The sequence below is a fragment of the Lycorma delicatula genome, chromosome 2 (genome assembly GCF_047948215.1).
Source record: "Lycorma delicatula isolate Av1 chromosome 2, ASM4794821v1, whole genome shotgun sequence".
Lineage (NCBI taxonomy): Eukaryota > Metazoa > Arthropoda > Insecta > Hemiptera > Fulgoridae > Lycorma > Lycorma delicatula.
Genome location: NC_134456.1, coordinates 160,136,802 through 160,157,144, shown reverse-complemented (window position 1 = coordinate 160,157,144; position 20,343 = coordinate 160,136,802). Strand labels below are relative to the sequence as shown.

General features: G+C 28.8%; 1 protein-coding gene across 1 annotated transcript; it reads left to right on the top strand.

The window, feature by feature from the left end:
• Window positions 1-13,803: 13,803 nt before the first annotated feature.
• Window positions 13,804-20,134, top strand: LOC142319372 (uncharacterized). Its single transcript, XM_075356585.1, has 2 exons — window positions 13,804-14,019; window positions 18,870-20,134. Exon 2 carries the CDS (start codon window positions 18,872-18,874, stop codon window positions 20,108-20,110), a length of 1,239 nt encoding a protein of 412 aa, XP_075212700.1. The 5' UTR covers window positions 13,804-14,019; window positions 18,870-18,871; the 3' UTR covers window positions 20,111-20,134.
• The last annotated feature ends 209 nt before the right edge of the window (window positions 20,135-20,343 follow it).

Here is a 20,343-nt window from a genome sequence, read left to right as displayed (position 1 = left end):
ATAAACAACTTTATGAGTTCTGATTTGTGTTTCATGTTACTAACACAAATAGATATTTTTTTAATAAAATTGTACTGATATATACTAATATAATTACCAGCACAATACTCGTTCTTAGAGCAGTACAATTTTACTTATTACCAGTATAATTTGTGAGGTGGAATATAACCTTGGAACAGACCAGACAAGATCAGCATCCTGTTGCATTAAATTCATATTATTTTAATTCATTTAATTTTGGATCCAATGGACATTGGAAGAAATAGTTTCTTCCAATGAATGGGATAACTTTCTTATGAAAAGAATTAATAATAACCTCAAAAGAAAACTATGATTTTGGGTTCCTGATTTCTGGCAGAACTATAGTAATGATGAATATTATAGTGCTTACACTGAGAACTTTAAAGAGAATTACAAGATGGATATAAAAATATTTGAGATTATGTTCTCTAGGCTACTGAAAAATATTTGACACTTATCAAACTTCAGAAAATGTATTGTTCCTGCAAAAAAGTTTCACTGTTGTTTTGAGATGGCCTGAAGACAACTGTATAATTACAAAGTTCAGAAAGTTTGTTATTTTTTGTTTTTCAAGAAAGTAAAGGTAATATGATTTTAACTGTAAAGCTCACTGTAAAGTGGAGATGAAAAATTTTAATCTAACAAAGTTCAGCAATCTCATGCAGTGAACCACGGTTTTTCATTTTTATAGGGATTAACAAATAAACTTTGCACATGTGTTGAATAATAATTGATTTTATAATATAGAGCCCAAGTCAGGAATGAAACCCAATAGCAGTTTGGTTGCTTTAAAAATTGAAATTTTCAATTTTAGATTATTTGTTTTACTTCTGCTATTTTTATCAGTTTCAGAATTGTTGTGTGGGGGCAATTTTAGGGTAAATAATTAATCAAATTAATTCATTGATTTGGTAATCATATCCAGTAGTTATCAATGTAAAGTTATCATGCTTACCTCCAAGTAAAAGAATTGTGATGTATGAAGGCAAAACTGAGTTATTTTGAAATTCATAATATAGTCCCTTAGATATTTTTCAATCTGATGTGTAAACACTTAAAGATTGACAGTAAGACTTAAAGAACACCCATTTTTGTTTTGCCTCAAACGGGTGTCTGCATCTACTTACATCTTTTGAATGCAACAAACAATAACAATTTATTATTCCATTTTAACTTTGGAAGTATAGAAATATCTTACCTGAATTATTTTCATGATTATTAATTCAAAATCTTGTAACTACCTGGAGATGATGAAATAGATTTATAGCAAGTACTTCAAACTTATTCATAACAAGTAAAAACGGCTCGACATAGTAAAATGATCAATAGCAGAAGAACCCTGCTGACCAATAAAGGTAAATTTACCATTATTTTTTTCTTTTTCTTAATATTATTTTTCATTACAATTTACCATTACTATTGTTATTATCATTACTTTTTTAAACTATTATAAACTAAACTATTATGACCATTCAGTAAAATAACTTTTATGTCTAAAAAAAAAATTAATTATTCCATTGTGATTAACTTCCAAATTCCTTTTATTCTGACATTCTTTAATTTCTGATTAAGTTTCTTAGAATTCCTCTTGAGTTTGTAGGAAAATAAACATTTTTTATTGATTATATTGGAAAACCTTATCCCAACCAGCCAACCCAATTGTATAGGCATTAAAATTTTTCAGTCCACTTATTAATAAAATTATTAAATGTATTAAATTCTTTATTTCAACCAAAAATTAAAATCTGATAACTGAAAAAAAAATCCTTCAAGAGTGCATCCTAGATTAGTGTGTTTTACAAAAGGTGTAGACAACAAATTTCAATCTTTAAACTTATCTGTGTCAAACTTATAAACTAGAAAGGTTTCCGATAAAAAAATATTTCAAATTGTAGAATTTGAATTTTATTACATTAATAAAATCAAGATTACAGATTTTAGACTTACAGACACAAACATATTTACAGAATTTTAATTACCATTCAAATTCAAATTGTGCTTAGAGCCGGGTTGATTTAATGGAGGAATGGTGATCGCTTATTACTGTCTTTTCCTTAACATTTATTTACACAGCACCTCTTTTCCTTTTCTTACTATTTTCCTATCTGGTTCAATAACTTCAGCTTCCGGACACCTTCAAATCAGTTCTTCACGTGGACTGAAATTATTATCAATCAATAAGCCAAGAATATCTCTCAAGTTATTATGCCCAACTGTATTAATTGAGTCTTTATTTTAATTAATTCTTTATGTTTAACTTGGATTTTAAGATCACGATCCAGAGCTTCTTAAACACCATTCCTTTTTACCTTAATTTTATATTTAACCATCCCAAACTTTTACATTTTCACTCAAATGACACTAGTACTAGACTTCATAGAATATATAATGAACCCGATCTTCATGTAAAATTCAAATTAGGTTCTGCTATTACTTTATTACTGTAATCTAATATTTTATTCCTTAATCATTGAAAAGCACGTCCACCTTTTCCTTCAACCCACAGTCCCATAGAAAATCAGATCATTCTCTCTTTATCTATTGCCTAAAAGTTTTCTTAAATCTGCTAAACTATTCCCCAGTTCATGATTTTCAGTTCCTAAGTAGCTAATTTCTTTTCATTCTGTCCTTAAATTAAAGAAAAAAATATTAAATAGCTTAATTTATTTTTAAAAACCTTGTTCAAGCTCTCTATTAAGATAATGTATATTTGTTCCAGTAATGGTTGAGCTGTGAGGTTGTCATTTTTTATTTTCTTTCTACTTCTTTTTAATTAAAATATAATGGATATTAATGTACTAAAATATTATATATAATGAAAACAGATGACATCAGAAAAGTAAATATCGTAAATGGAATCTCAAAAAGCCAATATAAGGAATAGAAAATACTGCAAATAATATATTAGTGAAATATAATTATTAATAAATTTTTTTTATAATATATTAATGAATTATCTCGTTGACTGTATGTAATAAATTTAATAACACTTTTGTACAAAATACTGTGTAAGCTTTAATTTGGGAAAAAGATTTTAAAAACCTTTTTTGACGTTCATTGATAGATTATTTTGTGGATTTTTATCTTACTAATGAATACCACTTTCTTACTATATTTTTTTTGTTTGTAAAGATATGCTTACTTTGGATTCATGTTCATAAATTTTTATATTAGTTCTCTGAAATTTCAATTTGTATACCTTCTTTACAAAATTAAGCGATTTTTAAAGGCGAGCATATTTGTTATTATCTTTTTAAAACATCTTACCTTGTTAATAATTGTTGTATGACTTATGTTTAGTGACTGCTTCTGGCAACAACTATAATTAATTATTCGAAAGTATTTGTAAAAATAACAAATTTACTTGCACACATTAAAATATTTTGTTCCATGTCAGTTTAACTACATGAATTCCAGATGCTCCTCATTTATGACTTACTAAAATTTACAACACATATCCATAAAAATTAAAGGTAGTTATTGTGTTTTTACATTAAAAGAAAATCTGTGTTTTTTTTCTTTTCAGGTTCATAATTCAGAAGAAATTATTCACCCTCAAGAAGGTGGTTTTTATTTTGAATATAAACTTTGTTACCAATTTTAAAGTTTTTATTAAACTTTAGTAATTTTTTTTAAATATCTTTTGTTACCTTAGTATAATATTTAACCTCTCATTATAATTATTTCTGTTACATTTCGTTACAACTTTTTTTTACTCTAATTTATTTTCACATTAATATATCTGCCAGAAATTAATTCATATCATTTATTATTTTTAACTCATCCTTTTTTTGAGCCAAAATAACAATTTCATTAATGCATTTAATTTATTCCTACTCTAATCTGTTCCCTAACTTTTCTACTCAAATTTACATTTTTTTTCTTTTAGTTTCTGCATTATTTCTTTTATATATGTACTAAAAATCAAAGAAGAAAGGTAGTAATATTGTCTTTCAGCTTTGTAATTCAGCTTCCTTCACCTCATTTTCTACACTTGTTATAGATATTCCTGGTTTTCGTACAAATTATTGAAATTAAAAAAAAAATTCCCATATTTCAGAAACATTTTTTTAACCTTTAAATCAAAAATAGTATAAACAATAAAACACAAAAGTTTAAAGATAATTTTTATATTATCAAATGCTACTTCATGAATTATCACTGCCATGTAGGTAGATTTCTTTTTTCAGATTATTTTAACTATTTATTTTAGTTTTATTATTATTAAAGAGCGGACATCAACAGCTATGGTCACTAGCTCGGTGGAAATTGGTGGCTTTATCAATTATTATGCGTGTATCAATTATACACGCACTTTAATCAATTATTAAAGTGTGTGTGTACGTGTGTGCGTGCGTGTGTGTGTGCGTGTTTGTATGTGTGTGTGTGTGTGTGTGTGTGTGTGCGTGTGTGTGTGTGTGTGTGTGTGTGTGTGTGTGTGTGTTATTATTATTACTTTCATTACTTTTAATTTATCTTAGACTTTTAATGTATTATATTAATTTTATGGCATTTCTTAGGAAACTTAAAAGTACAAATATCCAAAGTTAGAATTTATACAGAGTTACAGTGAACTTAATTAATTTCACCAAACAAACTTTATATAGTATAACCAAAGTAAAAGCTGGTATTTTCTATCTACTTCAATTGCAGTGGCTGATACACGCTTTCAAAAATCAATAAATTTACATTAATAATTCATTGTTTTTTAATATACTTTTGATATAATTACTTGTCTTGTTATGGGTTTAAAATAATCAATCGTAAAAGACTCTTAACATTTTTCATTGCATAATATATTTATATTTAATTCCATAATAAAACATGTACTGTACGTAAAAGTGGAAATTTTGGGGAAAAATCAAGAAATTGTGAATACTTCTTTTTTAGAAGTTAAATTTTAAATGTAATTTAAATGTCTCATATTTCTTATAAAAGCAAAGTTTAATTAATGTATGGTAATAAGTAAAAGTGCAACCAACATTAAGGTAAAGGAAAATATTATGATTAGATTATTAATTGTAAACCAAGTTGCGAATAAGCAAAAAAATTCTGCACTTGTGGGCATAGTTCTATATATAACGAGGATTATTACGTTTATTTTAATTAAAAGGGCAGTAAAATCGTGTTTCGTAAAAATTTCATTGAAATAAATTTTTAACACCCACAATCCACGGCCATAGTTACCATAGTTTAGGGTTAAATTTCCTTTAACAGTACGACAGAACATTCATCGGGTAAGCCAAAAAACTCACCGGGTTTACTGAAATACACTTTCCGGAAGTTTTTATAAATAATCTTTTGAAATTAGATTTTTAGAACTTTTTTTGCGCTATTATCCTTATTTTTGGGAGTGTTTTTTAGGTACTGGGAATAGTTATTTTTTATAGTTCCATTAAAAATTCACTTGTGGTTTGTAATAAAAATTATCTAAGAGAAAGTTCAAATTTATCAGTTTTTATTGTTCCATGTAAATTGACAATACCGTCACGTCTTCAAAAAAGAAAAACAATCTTGTTTTATATTTTCATATTTAGAAATGAAGAACAGTGATGAGGTCAAGAGGACTGAGGAAAATTGCTTTGTTTCCCAATATTTTTTTCGTTTTGTGGTTTTTTTTTTAAGTCAATTGTCTTTCTCTTTGTCCTTTTTCCTTATCACTGATGACTTCTTCCCTGATCTGGATTCTATAGAATTAGGAGTAGTTTTTTTTTTTAACGAATTCCCTAAATACACTGTGGCAGTAATAATTATATCATCTGAAAATAAAAGTTTCTGCATCATTATAGGAATGGTGATTGCATTTAACATGTTTAGAATTTTCTTTTTAAAAGAACGATCTTGGTACCGCAATATTCTAACTTCTGTTCACTGGAGAAACTAGAGTTAAGTGGAAGCAAAAATGGCTAAACAATTTCGATATAATTTTGTTTAATTTATCCATTAAGAAAAATCAAGCTTAATTTTTTAAGCTTAACATTTTTATTTAAATAGATTTTGTACTTATATAATTTGGTGTAATGTGATTTACACATATAAAAACGAATGAAAAAGAAGAAGTTTCATTATACAGTCTTGCAAGGAAATCTTTTCATCTGTTAAATTTTACATACACAACAAAAGATAGATTTATAGAACTGTTTAAACATAAACTCAAATTTAGTCTAAGTTGCACATCATGTAAATAGCTTTGTTGATTTTGTTGTCATGTAATAAACGATTAATTTATTATAATGAAATTTGAGTTGAATCAGAAACTTAGTATTTTATTCTATAATCATTACTACATATTATTAATTTTATTTTTGTTAATATATTAAAAAAAAAAGCTATGAGTATAATTTACTAAAAGTGACACATTTTATATAAATAATATTTTAACTGCTTTTTAAAGTGTTCTTTTAATATTTAAAAACAATAATAGTTAGAATAATATTTAAAAAATGCGGTTAGAGTAGGAAAAATTTATAAATTCTCACATAGATTTACGTTACCTTCACCTTGACAAAGAAAATAAAAAAATGACAAGCCAAGTGCTACGTTAAATATACGTAAATACTGACAAAAAATATTAATTCATTTAACACGAAATAACGTAAATTAAAGATTAATAACACATCTTTCTACGAGGGCAAGTCAATTATTATCTGCAATTTTGTTATATATTTTTTTTTATGTTGGTAGTACTGTCGTGTTGCGTAGATGACGCATGCGTGGTTTAATTGTTGTAATGTCTGTGCAGGTTTGATGCTTCTAGGTTAGTTCCATTATCGCTGCCCTGCCGTTAACCATGGATGCTGCGCTGTCTGCTTGCACCAAAGAAGAGCAAAGTTCAGCGATCCGTTTTTTGTGGTCGGAAGGTGTATGAGGGGTCGAAATTCATCGAAGACTTTCGCTGCAGTACAAGAACAGTGTGTTTCCGCAACGGAGTGTCTACGAATGGATTGAAAAATTCAAAAATGGTCGCACAAGTTTTACGCAAGACGAAGAAGCCGGACAACCGTTTACTGCCACAAATGGGGGAAACATTGAGCGTGCACGTGACATGGTTTTCTTAGACAGACGAGTAACTATCGATGAAGTGGCACATCGTCTGCAAGTTAGTCACGGTTCTGCTTACGAAATCATCCTCAACAGACTTGGGTTTCATAAAGTCTGTGCAAGATGGGTCCCAGAACAACTCACACAGTTGCATAAACAAACGCGCTTAGACATCTGCTCAAAAACATTTGGATCGCTATGGTAACGAACGGGACATCTTCTTAGATAGAATCATCAGTGATGACGAAACATGGATCCATCATTACGAGCCGGAGAGTAAACTGCTGAGTGTGGAATGGAAACATCCAAATTCGCCCAACAAAAAAAAACCCAACCATCCGCAGGAAAACTGATGCTTACGGTTTTTTGGGACTCACAAGGCCCGGTACTGGAAAATTATGAGGAAAGGGGCACGACAATAAACAGTGCGCGTTACAGTGAGATGTTTATTGCCGAGCTGAAGCCTGCAATTCGAAGCAAACACCGAGGACTGCTGTCGAAAGGTGTTGTGTTGTTGCGCAACAATGCCCGTCCACATACTGTTGCCCACACTGCTGAAACACTCCAGTAACTCAACTTTACGTATAGTAAACAAACTAAACTAACTCAACCTCCGTATAGTCCTGATTTTCTGACTACCACTTGTTTGGTCTACTCAAAGAGGCATTAAAGGGCCGTCGATTTACCTCGGACGAAACAGTGAAAGAAGCGGTGCATTCCTGGCTCGCAGCTCAACTGAAAACCTTCTTTTATGAGGGCATCAGAAAGCCTGTGCAACGATGGACCAAGTGCGTTGAAATGGAAGGGGACTAGTTGAAAAATGATGTACATGTAAGTTTCCTATTTGTACTGCAATCAAATTTATAACTACTTTGCGGATAATAATTGACCCTCGTACTTTATTATATTACTAAATATTTCTACTTAAAGTGTAAGTATTAATTATGCAAATAATGTTACATTAACAATTCTTTTTCATTATTAAAAATTTGAATCTTAATTACTTTAAATAATTAAGAGCAATAGATGAGATTTATTTCTAAATACACCAAGATTATCTCATTTTCTATTAACCTAGGCAATCTCATTCATTTCTGAAATTTTTTTACAAAATTCTCCCATTAAATAAACGCATGATATCTGTATACATTTGCAACTTTGATGTTTATTTCTAGCCCTTTCGTTGTTTTGGACTGCTTTCTTTCATATTTTTCAAATTTCGAACTATTTCAATTCCGCTGTGATTTAAGAGGTAGTAAATTTTTGGCAGGTATTTGTATAATTATTCCACTAGATAAATTTGAAATATCTGTTTGATGATGTGGAATGGAATTTCTACATTAAATGCAATATATAATGCCTGAACGGAATTTAAAATGAGATCTCCAATTAAAATTCTGAGACTCAACCATTCCGCTCGAAGATCAACAATCACGTTTAAATTGAAGCAGAATTTGAAAATAAAATGTAAATAAATGGAAAAGAACAACTCTTTACGTTTATGAAATCAGTTTCTATAATTTTACGACTTTTCTTTTTAGTCTGTTTTATTTTTCTTTTACATTAATTAATGCAAAATATTTTGAGAAGAATTATTAAAGAAAGAAAATAAATAAAATGAAGATATTTGAAAACGAAAATGAATTTAAATGTTTTGTACTTGCGTGTGCGCGTCTCTCTCTCTCTCTCTCTCTCTGGGTGTGTTTGTGATAAGATAATTTTACATCAGTATGAAATAAGAGATAGTAGCTCTACTTTTGTACACTTAGCATTAAATAACATACTACAATAAATTAAATGCAGGTTAATAAATGTTATAAACAACATTAGTTAATATACTCGTATTATTAATAAATGTTATGAAATAAATAAATAAATAATGTTATAATAAATAAAATATATTTTTTATTAGGTAGCCCAGTAATATCCTTCTATCACTTTTTTGCAGTACACCTAATTCTCTATCCTTTAACCACTTCAGGTAGAACGAATATTTACTGATTTTGTATGATCACACAATCAATATTTTTCAAAATTTCAGGTTGTAAATAACCTATCTATTTAAATAATGATCAGAGGAAATTGTGATGATTATATTTTTGCAGTTTTATATTTTTCAACATTTGGTTTAATAGTTTGATTTCGCCTTTCCATTCCTTTGTATTTGTTAAAATTTTAATCTTAAAATCCTATTCTTCATTTGTCTGTTCCATATGTTCTACATCAGGACATCCTTTCCTGTTTTCATCGTTTACATTTCGCTTTAGAATTGAATCATACATTAAATATGGTTGCCTTAATATATGGTCTCCCAGCCCTGCCTTTATTTTACAAGGTCTGTAGCAAACCTTGTACTGCTGAAATTTATTTTAAAACCACATAATTTCATTCTTAATCACCGCCCACAATTTTCAAGATTTTTCTTCTAAACCACATTTTTCAAAGCCTTAATTTTAGTTTATCAAGGTGTCTTAATGTATGCGCTTCACCGCTGTATAATGCTATTTATCATACAAAATCTTTCAAAGATTTATATTTAATTTTTATCATATTATGTTACATCTTTACACGATATCAGCACAACATATTAAGGGAGAACTAAATTAGCCCTTTTCTTAAATTTCTACACAGTTTAGTCAAGATCAGCTGAACCAGTTAAAACATTACAATATTTTGAATATGATTTAAACCTTTAATCATAATCTTGCCTAGGGTTTAGTCTATTACTCCAAAATAATGACTTACAAATGACATAGTAAAACCATATATGAAAAATGTACTTATATTATAATTACATTATTGTTCACATTACATTATTTTAAACTGACATTTAAAATACTGACAATTAAGCTTACTTTGTGGGGATAAAGGTTCAGTTTTTTAGTTTTATTGATAAAGGACATATTCAAAACACAGCAATGAAATAAAACACAAAAAGAAATAAAGCTGGTGCATACAGTAAACAAAATTGTGATGCTTCCAAAAATAAACAACTTTTCTCAAGTGAAATTTACAAAAATGCAAAAATCTCACTCTTGAATACAAAGTAGAGAATAAAACAAGAAATTTTATGTACAAAAGTTGGCAATTTCAAAAATATTTCAGCAAAAATATGTAGCAATAAGTATTATATGTTAATTATTAATAAAAAATAAAAAATATATTCTTATTTTTGAAAATTAAAGAAAAATTGTGTTTGATTTTTTGTAAAATACTAATTTATAACTCGGTTACAAAATAAATTTGTTTCCTTGTTAAGAAAAACATGGCAAAAACCCAGAGGAAAGCTTCAGTAATTCAGTTTCTCAGTTAAAGGAAAAGAGCAATATTATTCCTCAAGAAATATTACAAAATTCAGGTATCTTTGCAAATAAAAATACATCACATACATAATAAAATTATTACCAAAATGTAATAAATTATCTTATTTAATTTAGTTACTGCAATTAGTAATTTTTGTCATTAATTAATATTCTTTTCTTTAAATAGAAGTTGTTTAAGTTTACAATATCTCAACTATAAATATTTCTCTACTTTTATTTTCAAAAAAATATTAAGATCTTACCTTTGTGAATCATGTGGTAATATTAATAAATCATTAGATTTCAATTTGAACATGTCTAAGAACAAGACTTCAATATTGTATTTAAATGGTTGATTTACTTTCCTTTTAAATTATATAATTTTTGTAGTAAAATGTCTACCTATACCAAATGAGATGGTTGATTTAAATTGAGACGCATCTGTATCTCAAAAACTACACATATTAGGAAAAAACGTTTCCTATTAATGTTTTCCAATTTCAAGGAGTAAATACGTTCACAACTATGTTGTCCCTGATAAGGTCAAATAATGGTAATTTCAAGGTCAACTTACTTATTAAATTAAGCTGACCTTGAAATAACCATTTAGGTATAAGTACTTCTAGGTAAACCCTTTCTTTAAGGTAACCCCATAAAAAATAGTCTTACTGGTGTAATGTTGGGGGAACGAGCAGGCCAATGAACTGGACCAGTTCGACCAATCCAACGATCATTGTATTCGCGGTCCAAGATTACTCTGGTGATAACTGAATAATGTGCAGGGCAGCCATCGTGATGAAACCACATCGTTCTTTTCTTCTTCAAGGGTAATTCATCAAGCGGTAAAGGAACTGAATTTTTAGAAAATTTGCGTATGTTTTCTCCGTTCAAATTTCCATAGAAAAAATGCGATCCGATTAATGTACAGCTTATGATTCCATACCAAACACTGACAGTATTTGATCAGTTAATTGATCAATTAACCACAGATGTGGAAATCAAAATTCCCAGAAACTGCCATTAATGATGTTCCATGCAATAATCCAGAGAAATTTTGTCATTAAAAACATTATTGCAAGTATCTGAGTAATCAAGCATCTTAGCTATCCTTTCTACCTTGACACTGCAAGGCTTGCTGTTAACCAAGACAGCAAGCCTGTCTTGAAGCCTCGCAGGAGCTGCAAATGGCATTAGACCTTGTCTGCGCATGGCAGAAAAAATGGAGGATTAAAGTTAATCAGAATTAATCAAAGCATGTTACATTCACCATGCAAAAGGATGACTGTCCCAGTGTGTACTTGGATGGTGTTTTTATCCCACAAACAAAGTGTGCAGTGCCTAGGATTTAACCTAGATCGGTGGTTGACCTGGAAGTGATGTCATGTGAGGATGAAAAGAAAACAAGTAATCGCAAAGTATGGGAACTGCATTGGCTGATACGGAGAAATTCATGTCTCATGTTGTCCAATAAAATACTGGTTTATAAGGTTATCCTATGACCAATCTGGACTTATGGTGTGGATCTTTAAGAAAACCATAAAAAGAGAAGCCCCCAACGGTAAATGAAGCTACCCCTAACTTCAAATATCACTATTTTTTTTAATTGTGGGGAAAAGCAAGTAATTGTAACATAGATATCATACAACTCTTCCAAAACAAATTAACAAGAGCAACTGCACATGCACCATGGTTCACACGGACTGATTAAATTCACGAATACCTAGAGCTTCTGACGGTTCGTGAGGTTGTCAAACAGTGCAGTGTTAAGTACCAGCAATGATTTGAAAAACACATCAACCACTTAGCAATCTATCTGCTTGATAACAGCAGGGACGTCTGAAAGTTGAAACATCTCCATGTGCTTGACTTAGGGGCTACTGCATGACAGTCTTATCTTCATTTTTATTTTTCATTTATTAATGTTTTGTTTTTGTAGACTATTAAGTGTTGGCAGAAATATTTTGTCTAATGGACTTAAGATTATTGGTAGTTACCAATAATCTTAAGTCCATTATATTGATTTGCTTATTATGGGAGTTCCTTAAGAAGCCCTTATCATGTGCTGCTTGTCAAGCGACTTTCTACTGGACAAATTGGACTTAATATTCTGATTGTTGCACAAAAAAAAATATATATTTGTTCCCAAAAGTAAAATAGATTATTAAAATGAACAGTTAACATATATAATTTTTAATTTTTTAATTGAAACGGTTTATATGGATGCAGTTTCATGGTGAATATGATAGTACTCTAAACATTTTAATTACAATTTGTTTAATAGCCAGAAATATCGAACAATCTTTTGAAATAGAACGGCGTCGATATAGTAATATTTCAGTTTTTGTTAATCGAAGAAGTCACAGTGCAAAGGGAAGCGAGTGAAACTTCAGCAACTTCAATAACATACAGTTTTTATTTCCCCAATAAGAAAGAACACAGTTTGAAAATACAGCTTTTTCCCTACGTTAATCAAGGAAGATTCAAAAGCTTTAAGAGAGCCCTCCAACAAATTTAGAGATTTCTCGCCTTCTTGATCACGGACATTCAAATCAGGTAGTTTGATGAACCAAGGATAAAGACTTTTCTTGGAATGATGTTTACTAATTTCACATATATTAATTTATCAAGCAATATTGATGGATAAGTGGCATAAAATAGAGTTTGATTTGTGGGAAGGGAACACCACGAAAATTTATTTTAAATAAGTGTTTTGATCATTAATTTACTCTTTCAGGGAAAAGTAAGTGTTGGTAATATGAATTTTATTTTAATTTAATTACATTGTCTCTATTTTATAATATTCAAAATGGGATTGAATGAGACTTCCTCGTTAGCGTAAAGTATTTGTAAAAAAAAAAGATTATTCTTGGAGATTCATATTCAATAATTTCTAAAATTTATATATAACTATATCGGCCATCAACATTTATGTAAGTAGTTCTCTATTTACGGAATGTTTTGAAATGTAATTTACTTAAGTAAATGTGAACAAAGGAAAGTTTTCATTACACAGATTTAAAAAAAAAAAATCATGCTACATGTTTAATTATTTAAATAATATAGATAAAGAACAGATTTTTAGAAGTGCTTTACTTTTTATACATTCCATGAATTAAAGAGTAGAACGTTTGGTTCAAGTAGTACAATACACACACACGCACACACATATCTTCTTAGTTGATTTACTCTTATTACTCTTATTTATGATTTACTCTTATGAAGAACATTTTACAGAGAAATTTCAATTTAATCATAAAACCGCTAATTCTATTTTATCAGTAATATTAAATATGGTTAAATTTATTTTTTTTAAATTTATACAAATAAAAACGATATGATTACGATTTACTAGAAACGAAATTTATTTTATTTTTCATCGAGTAACGTCATATATTTTACGTATTATGTAAAGTTTTCTGTTAATTCTTAGAACAGTCGTGGTTAAATAACTTCCAAAAAAAGGCGATTAAGTGTGTAAAATATAATAGATTCTAATACAATTGAACATTACTTTCAAGTAGGAGAATAATAAGAAAAGGCGTTTTTATATATAAATACTGACGAGAAAAATATTAAATCACTTAACCCATAGTAACATAAAGATAACAACGTATCTTACTGCTTCATTACATTACTGAATTTTTGAATTAAAACTGTAAGTATTAATCAAATAATTAATGATTTACTAATCGTCCTTTTTCTTTGCTGATAACTTAAAACTTACTATTACTAAAGAATCAGTGAGTAATCTTATTTTGGTTCAAAATCGCTTTTCTATTCCCCTGCATAATTTCATTTATTCCCGAAATTTTTCTTAAAAATACTGAAAGGGAAGTAGAGAAATTTTCGGTTATTAATTAATTTTTTAACCAAGCCGAATTTATTTCCATGTTAAATTCACAAAAAAATAAATGCTCTAATTACTAGCTGATGACTAATCATTTTTCCTAAAAATTGCCTAGTTGAACTTTATTTAGAAACACTGGTTTCAGTTTACCGACTATTTTTCCAATACTGACTATTTTTTTGGTTTACACAAAAATTGTTTTTTTATTCTTTTTTTTTTATCTTTTTATACCGCCTCCACTGAGCCGGACCCACAGTTAAGTATAACGCAGTCCAAGAAAGTGTCCTTTAATTCTAACGGCCTTCCCGCTCACCACCTGAACATCCAGCAAGGCAGGTCGGCCCGCCGGTTGGATCTTTTACTTTACGCCTGCCTCTAACCCCCAGCGTAGTGACTCCAGATCCACCAATGCCGTAACCTTCATCCCACCCCAGAGGGCGGGTCTCGGTCTTTTGCGTGCCTTATACCTCAAATGGGGAGTCCCCAAGGGGATCCCACACCGGGACTGAAGTCTTCTCCCCCCTAAAAGACGTCAGGTCGAGATGATTGTCGTCACAACAGAAAGATTTTATTGGTTTAGTCAAAATTCTTTTTAATTTGGTTTTTTGTATTGTTCATGTAATGTTTTGTTCGTTTTTTTTTATGCTACTGAGAAAATGCACGCAGAAAACTAAAATAGAATTAGTTACGATGGGAATGGTATTTAAAAGAATAAGTTTTAAAGATAAACTTCTAAATAAAATGTGCCAAATGGAAAAGATAATTTAGAATTAATTTATTTACCACTAAATTATTTATAATTGGTATTATAGACCATTGTGGAGAAGATAAGGGGACGATGGATACTTTTTCATGCTAAATTCGTTCGCATTCAGCCGAAATATTTAACCACGGTCTATTTTCTAATATATTTTTATTTTTTTAGATTTTTTTAATCAATAAGGTATCTTTTTCATTTAAATAATATGAATTGATTATTTTTTTTTTTTAGAATAAATAAAATTTTATTAATTTGCCCCAGTAAACATTCTAAGAAAATTGCATAAGGGTACTTCTTATGATGAGATACTTATTATTATGATCTGTACTTATACGTAGTACTTATGGATCTTTTTTTGTATTTATCTCCAAAGTTTAATTGAAGAATACATAAATTCACTATTCATACGTCGCAATAAACGCTTAAAAAATTATTTCAATATTCTAAAAAAATTAAATTGCATTTTATGAAATTTACGCCCATGTGTTCTGTTGTTTTATTACAATAAAATAGATAAATTTAGAGAAAGATGCTCGCTTTCACAGATACAGCATATTTCATGTAGAATCCAAAACTAAAGTATAATTATATATTAATATTGGTTTACTGGTTGTTTGTAAGCAACTTAATATTAGTATACTTTTGAAATTAACCTTAATTTATTAATTATAATTTATAATTAACCTTATGAAATGAATTTATTTCCTAAGATTTAGTTAAAATAACAGTAGATTAATTTATTTATGGTACTGTATTTAAAGAATTTATTTTACTGTATGTAAAATTATTTTAGATTTACTCCTTCAAACCAGCTGATTTGGTAGTCGAGAGTTCCAGCGTTCAAGTTCTAGTAAAGGCAAGTTCCTTTATTAGGACTTGAATACGGATACTTTTATACGGATTTGAATACTAGATCGTGAATACCGGTGTTCTTTGATGGTTGGGTTTCAATCAACCACACATCTTACGAACGTTCGAACTTAGACTCTATAAGACTACACTCATATATTTTATCTTCTGAAGTAATACCTGAACGGTAATTCCCGAAAGCTAAGCAGGAGAAAGTAAGGTTTATTCCTTATCCTTGTGATATGACATGAAAATAAATAATTTAGGGAGAAATGATAAAAATATTTAACAGGTAGTAGAAGGTTTTAGAGGTGAATTTATGTTTTAACTAGTTTCAAAATACGAGAGCTCAGTTCGTCAATCATTTTTTTTATGAAGACTTTACCTTTACTATTCTAAAACAATCCGATTTCAATTATTTTTCCTATGTTCCAATTATGATCTATCTCTAGGTAGACTGAATAAAAAACTTTTTAAATAAAAAATTATATTGACTATAAAGACGTATTGAAAAAGATATTCTTTTTCATCTCATCATTTTGTTTAAAGAGGAGTGTTATAATATAATGATATCATTCTGTTATTCAGAGTATTTTTTCATAGAAATTAATAAATTAGTTGAAAACTTAGGAATAAAATACATACTTCTCCAATCCATACCACGTAAGCTCACTTCAACAGTAATCGTTCCACGTAGTTTCTTTGCACTTTTTTCTTAATTTTATGAACACTAACATTTCATTCCTATGTTTTCTTGAAAACGGTTGTTTTCATACGTGAAGGACTTTTTGGTAGAAGTAATAAATTTCAAGTGAAATTAAATAAAAATCGTTTAATAAACAAATTTTAAACTATAATGAAATTGATTTACAAAGAACCCGTGTTTAAATTTTCTAGTTTAGTGACCCGATGAAGAAGCAAGATGTGTATATAATCATAATAGATCAAATTAAACATAATTTTATAGTTTTACTTCAAACTATCAAATAAATTTATACTCAGCACATGAACAGAGCTAACGGTTTACTATAAAACAAAAAAACAAAAAATTGTAGAATGACCTAATTTTACAAAATAATCTAATTTTAAGCTTTTAAAATTTTATATAAAATTGTTACAATATATTGAAGTAATTTTAAGAGATTCCGTGCGGATACTTAATTAGGGCGTATACTAAATACGGCGTTGCCGGAGCCGTCTATGCCTTAGGAGGATAATCTAATTGGTTTTCATTTTCTGGAATGCGGTTCTTTATTGTTGGAAATGAATATATTCCGTTTTCGGGAATGATGACGAATGATTCACATCAGATCACCTCAACTGTAATGGTAAATAAAAAACAAAATAGACGGTTTACTTTTAATTACCGATTGGGTGGAGCCTGTTATTTCTCACGATAAAAAATGACAAACTGTTTAAGAAGTATACAGAGAATTTTTTATAGAATTATTTCTGACAAATTATAGGACTTATATTTCAAAATATACTTAATTATACTTTCTTTTAAGCAATAAAAAGCTATGTAGGAAGCTTTTCCTCTGTCGATCTTCTTCATGGCGATAAACTACGTTCAGTTTGATAATGAAAATTTATAATTGTAATTTACTAGGCCAATAATTTATTTTTTATGAAATGAGCCATAAAAGCGTACTAAAAAAATAAAAAAACCCGTTATAGAATAACTACTTCAAAATTGCTAAATTCAGCTTTAATATTAAAACTTTACTGCTATTCAATATCTTCTAATTACTTCTGCCCTTTCATGTGTAAAACATGCAATAACGCTTAACAGAACAAACAGTGCTTTAAAATTTGTTGAAATTATTATTTTTTTTAAATTGCAATATTTTTCAACGCTTGAACAAAAAGAAATGATTACTACTTATTAATTCTATTCATTGAAATTAAGAGAGGATTCTAATGAATAAACAGATGAATAAATTCGATTATTTATTTACCTAAGAAACTACTTATATATTATCCCAACTAGAGCCGCTATTAATGATGAGAAATTGATTAACTATATATATGTAACACCATGCGATACTTATTTCTTTATGATATCTGGAATAAAATAACTTTATTTTTGTAGTTATTTTCCTTCTAGATAATTAACTACACATTGATGTGTGTAGTTAATTAATTGATGTGTGTAGAAAATGATTAAACTTATAAAAAAAATAAACGTAATTTAAATGTAAGTGCGAATACAATATTATTACCTCTATTTTTTCTTGTTTTTATAAAGCTGCCAAATATGTATTGCTTAGACAAAAAAAATATTGCAAAATACATTACAATAGAACTGTTATCAGCAGATATCAGATATACGAGTATTGAGTTATTTTTCACATTTTCTGTACAGACAAGTTCTACGCCGCTTCTAGAAATAACTACTGGACTGATAAATTGCTCTTTCCTAAAATTTCTATTTTAGTCAAGCTTCTAAAGCTTAATTAATTTCTTATGTATAACGTATTTTATTAACGTTTTCATATATCCTAATCATTTTCATTATTATTTTTATTCCGAATGTCTTAATACAAAATGTTCAACCTAATTCTACTTTTAACAAAAACTTGTGAAAAACTCAATCTTCTCTAGTTGGCTATAAAATCATCATTCTGTGCTCTATCAACCCAGCTAATTTTCAGCTTTCTCCTACAAAATTTGCGCTTCAATAAGAGAAATCATACAAACAAATATTCTGATGAACTAAATCTGATGCATACTAAATCTATGTTTGGTAACAGAGAAGACACTTGTGTCAGTCTGTTGCTATACAAGTTATTACCAGTTATATCAGTCTGTTACACCAGTTATTATACAGAACTATGTTTATTTAAGCCATCCAACTTTCCCAAAAAAAATAAATCAATTTATCACTTTCTATCGCATTTCATTTGCTATCGTTTTATTCTAGTACAAAGTAAAATTGAATTTTTCACCTCTCACCTTAATGACTTACTTACATTTAATGAATGTATAATAACGATTTTATACAATAATGTATAGCACCACACTTATATCCGTAATTTACTTGTTTCAGATATGAGAAAAATGGCTAGAGATATACCGACCTGGTTGACTAAAGATTTCATCAAAACTGCTTTACAACATGACAAAGATTTAAAAGATATCTTATCAATTGAAAGGATGGAAATAGATACGCCAGTTCCAGAGGGTAACAACGCCAGCTGCGTGATATTCAGAGTGCAAGCAATATATAAAGTCAAAAATGATCAAAATCTACATACAATATCTTTAATTATTAAAGCACCGACAAAAAGTGAAATACATGAGTTTATATCAGAGAAAGGAGTATACAAAAAAGAGAGCAGTATTTACAATGAATTAATACCGAAATATAAATCGGTGCTGGGTGATAAATGGCCGGATATAATGGCTAAATCATTTTTTTCCACTGAGGAAGGTGTCATGATTTTAGAAGATTTAAAAGTAAAAGGTTACGTGATGGCAGATAGAGTTAAACAACTGAATTTTGAGGAATGTGCAACAGCTTTATCAAGCTTAGCAATATTTCATGCTGCTTCAGTAAAATTATACGAAACTGAACCTGAATTAATAAAAAAGGTCGGTAAAGAACCATTTTTCTGTTCCGAATTGAAAGATTCTCTAAACGGTTTCGTTAAAGGTATTATTGGTAAAATAGCAAATGAATGTGAAAATAGACTTGAATTGAAGAAATACGCACCATCAGTACGAATAATCGGAGAATGTTCGTTCGATTTTGTACAAGAACTGTGTAAACCTAAAGAAGGTGAATTCAACGTATTAAATCACGGTGATTTTTGGACAACTAATATGATGTTTAAATATCTTAATAATAAACCGGTTCATGTTATACCTATCGATTTTCAGATATGTCGATACGCAACACCTGCAATTGATATCGTATATTTTATGAATGGAAGCGCAAAAGAAGAAGTGAAAGTCGAAAAATATGACGATCTGTTAAACATATATTTAGATAAATTAAATACACATCTTCAGATATTTGGTAGCAAGGAAAGGCTTAAAAAATCCGAGTTAACAAAAGCTATCGACAACTGTGGAATATTCGCTGTCTTTAGTACAGTTTTTACATTGCCTTTGATAATAATAGATCAAAAACTTATGGAAATAAAAGACATGACCTTAGAAGAATTAAAAACTATACATGATAATAGTAGTGAAGATGTTTACCTAAAAAATGAGAAATATTTAAAAATTCTTATCAAACGTTTCGAAGAATTTGAAAAGAAAGGATGGTTTCTAAAAAAACAGTAAACTGTTTCATGTAATTTATTACATGAAACAGTTTCATTTTTTAGTTTACTGTTTGTTTCTTATATTTTACTTAAATAAAATATTTAAGTAAAAATGATATTTTATAATAAAAGTTTTAGTGGAAATAGTATTTATTAATCACTACCACTTAGTATTCATTCTGTTATTACTTACAATTTTAACCTCAAGATTAATTCAGTAATAAACCTTACACAGTAATGATACAGCTGTTA

Bases quoted from the DNA above. Each gene is read 5' to 3' on its own strand.
- LOC142319372 (XM_075356585.1), top strand. From the start codon at position 18,872: ATGAGAAAAATGGCTAGAGATATACCGACCTGGTTGACTAAAGATTTC.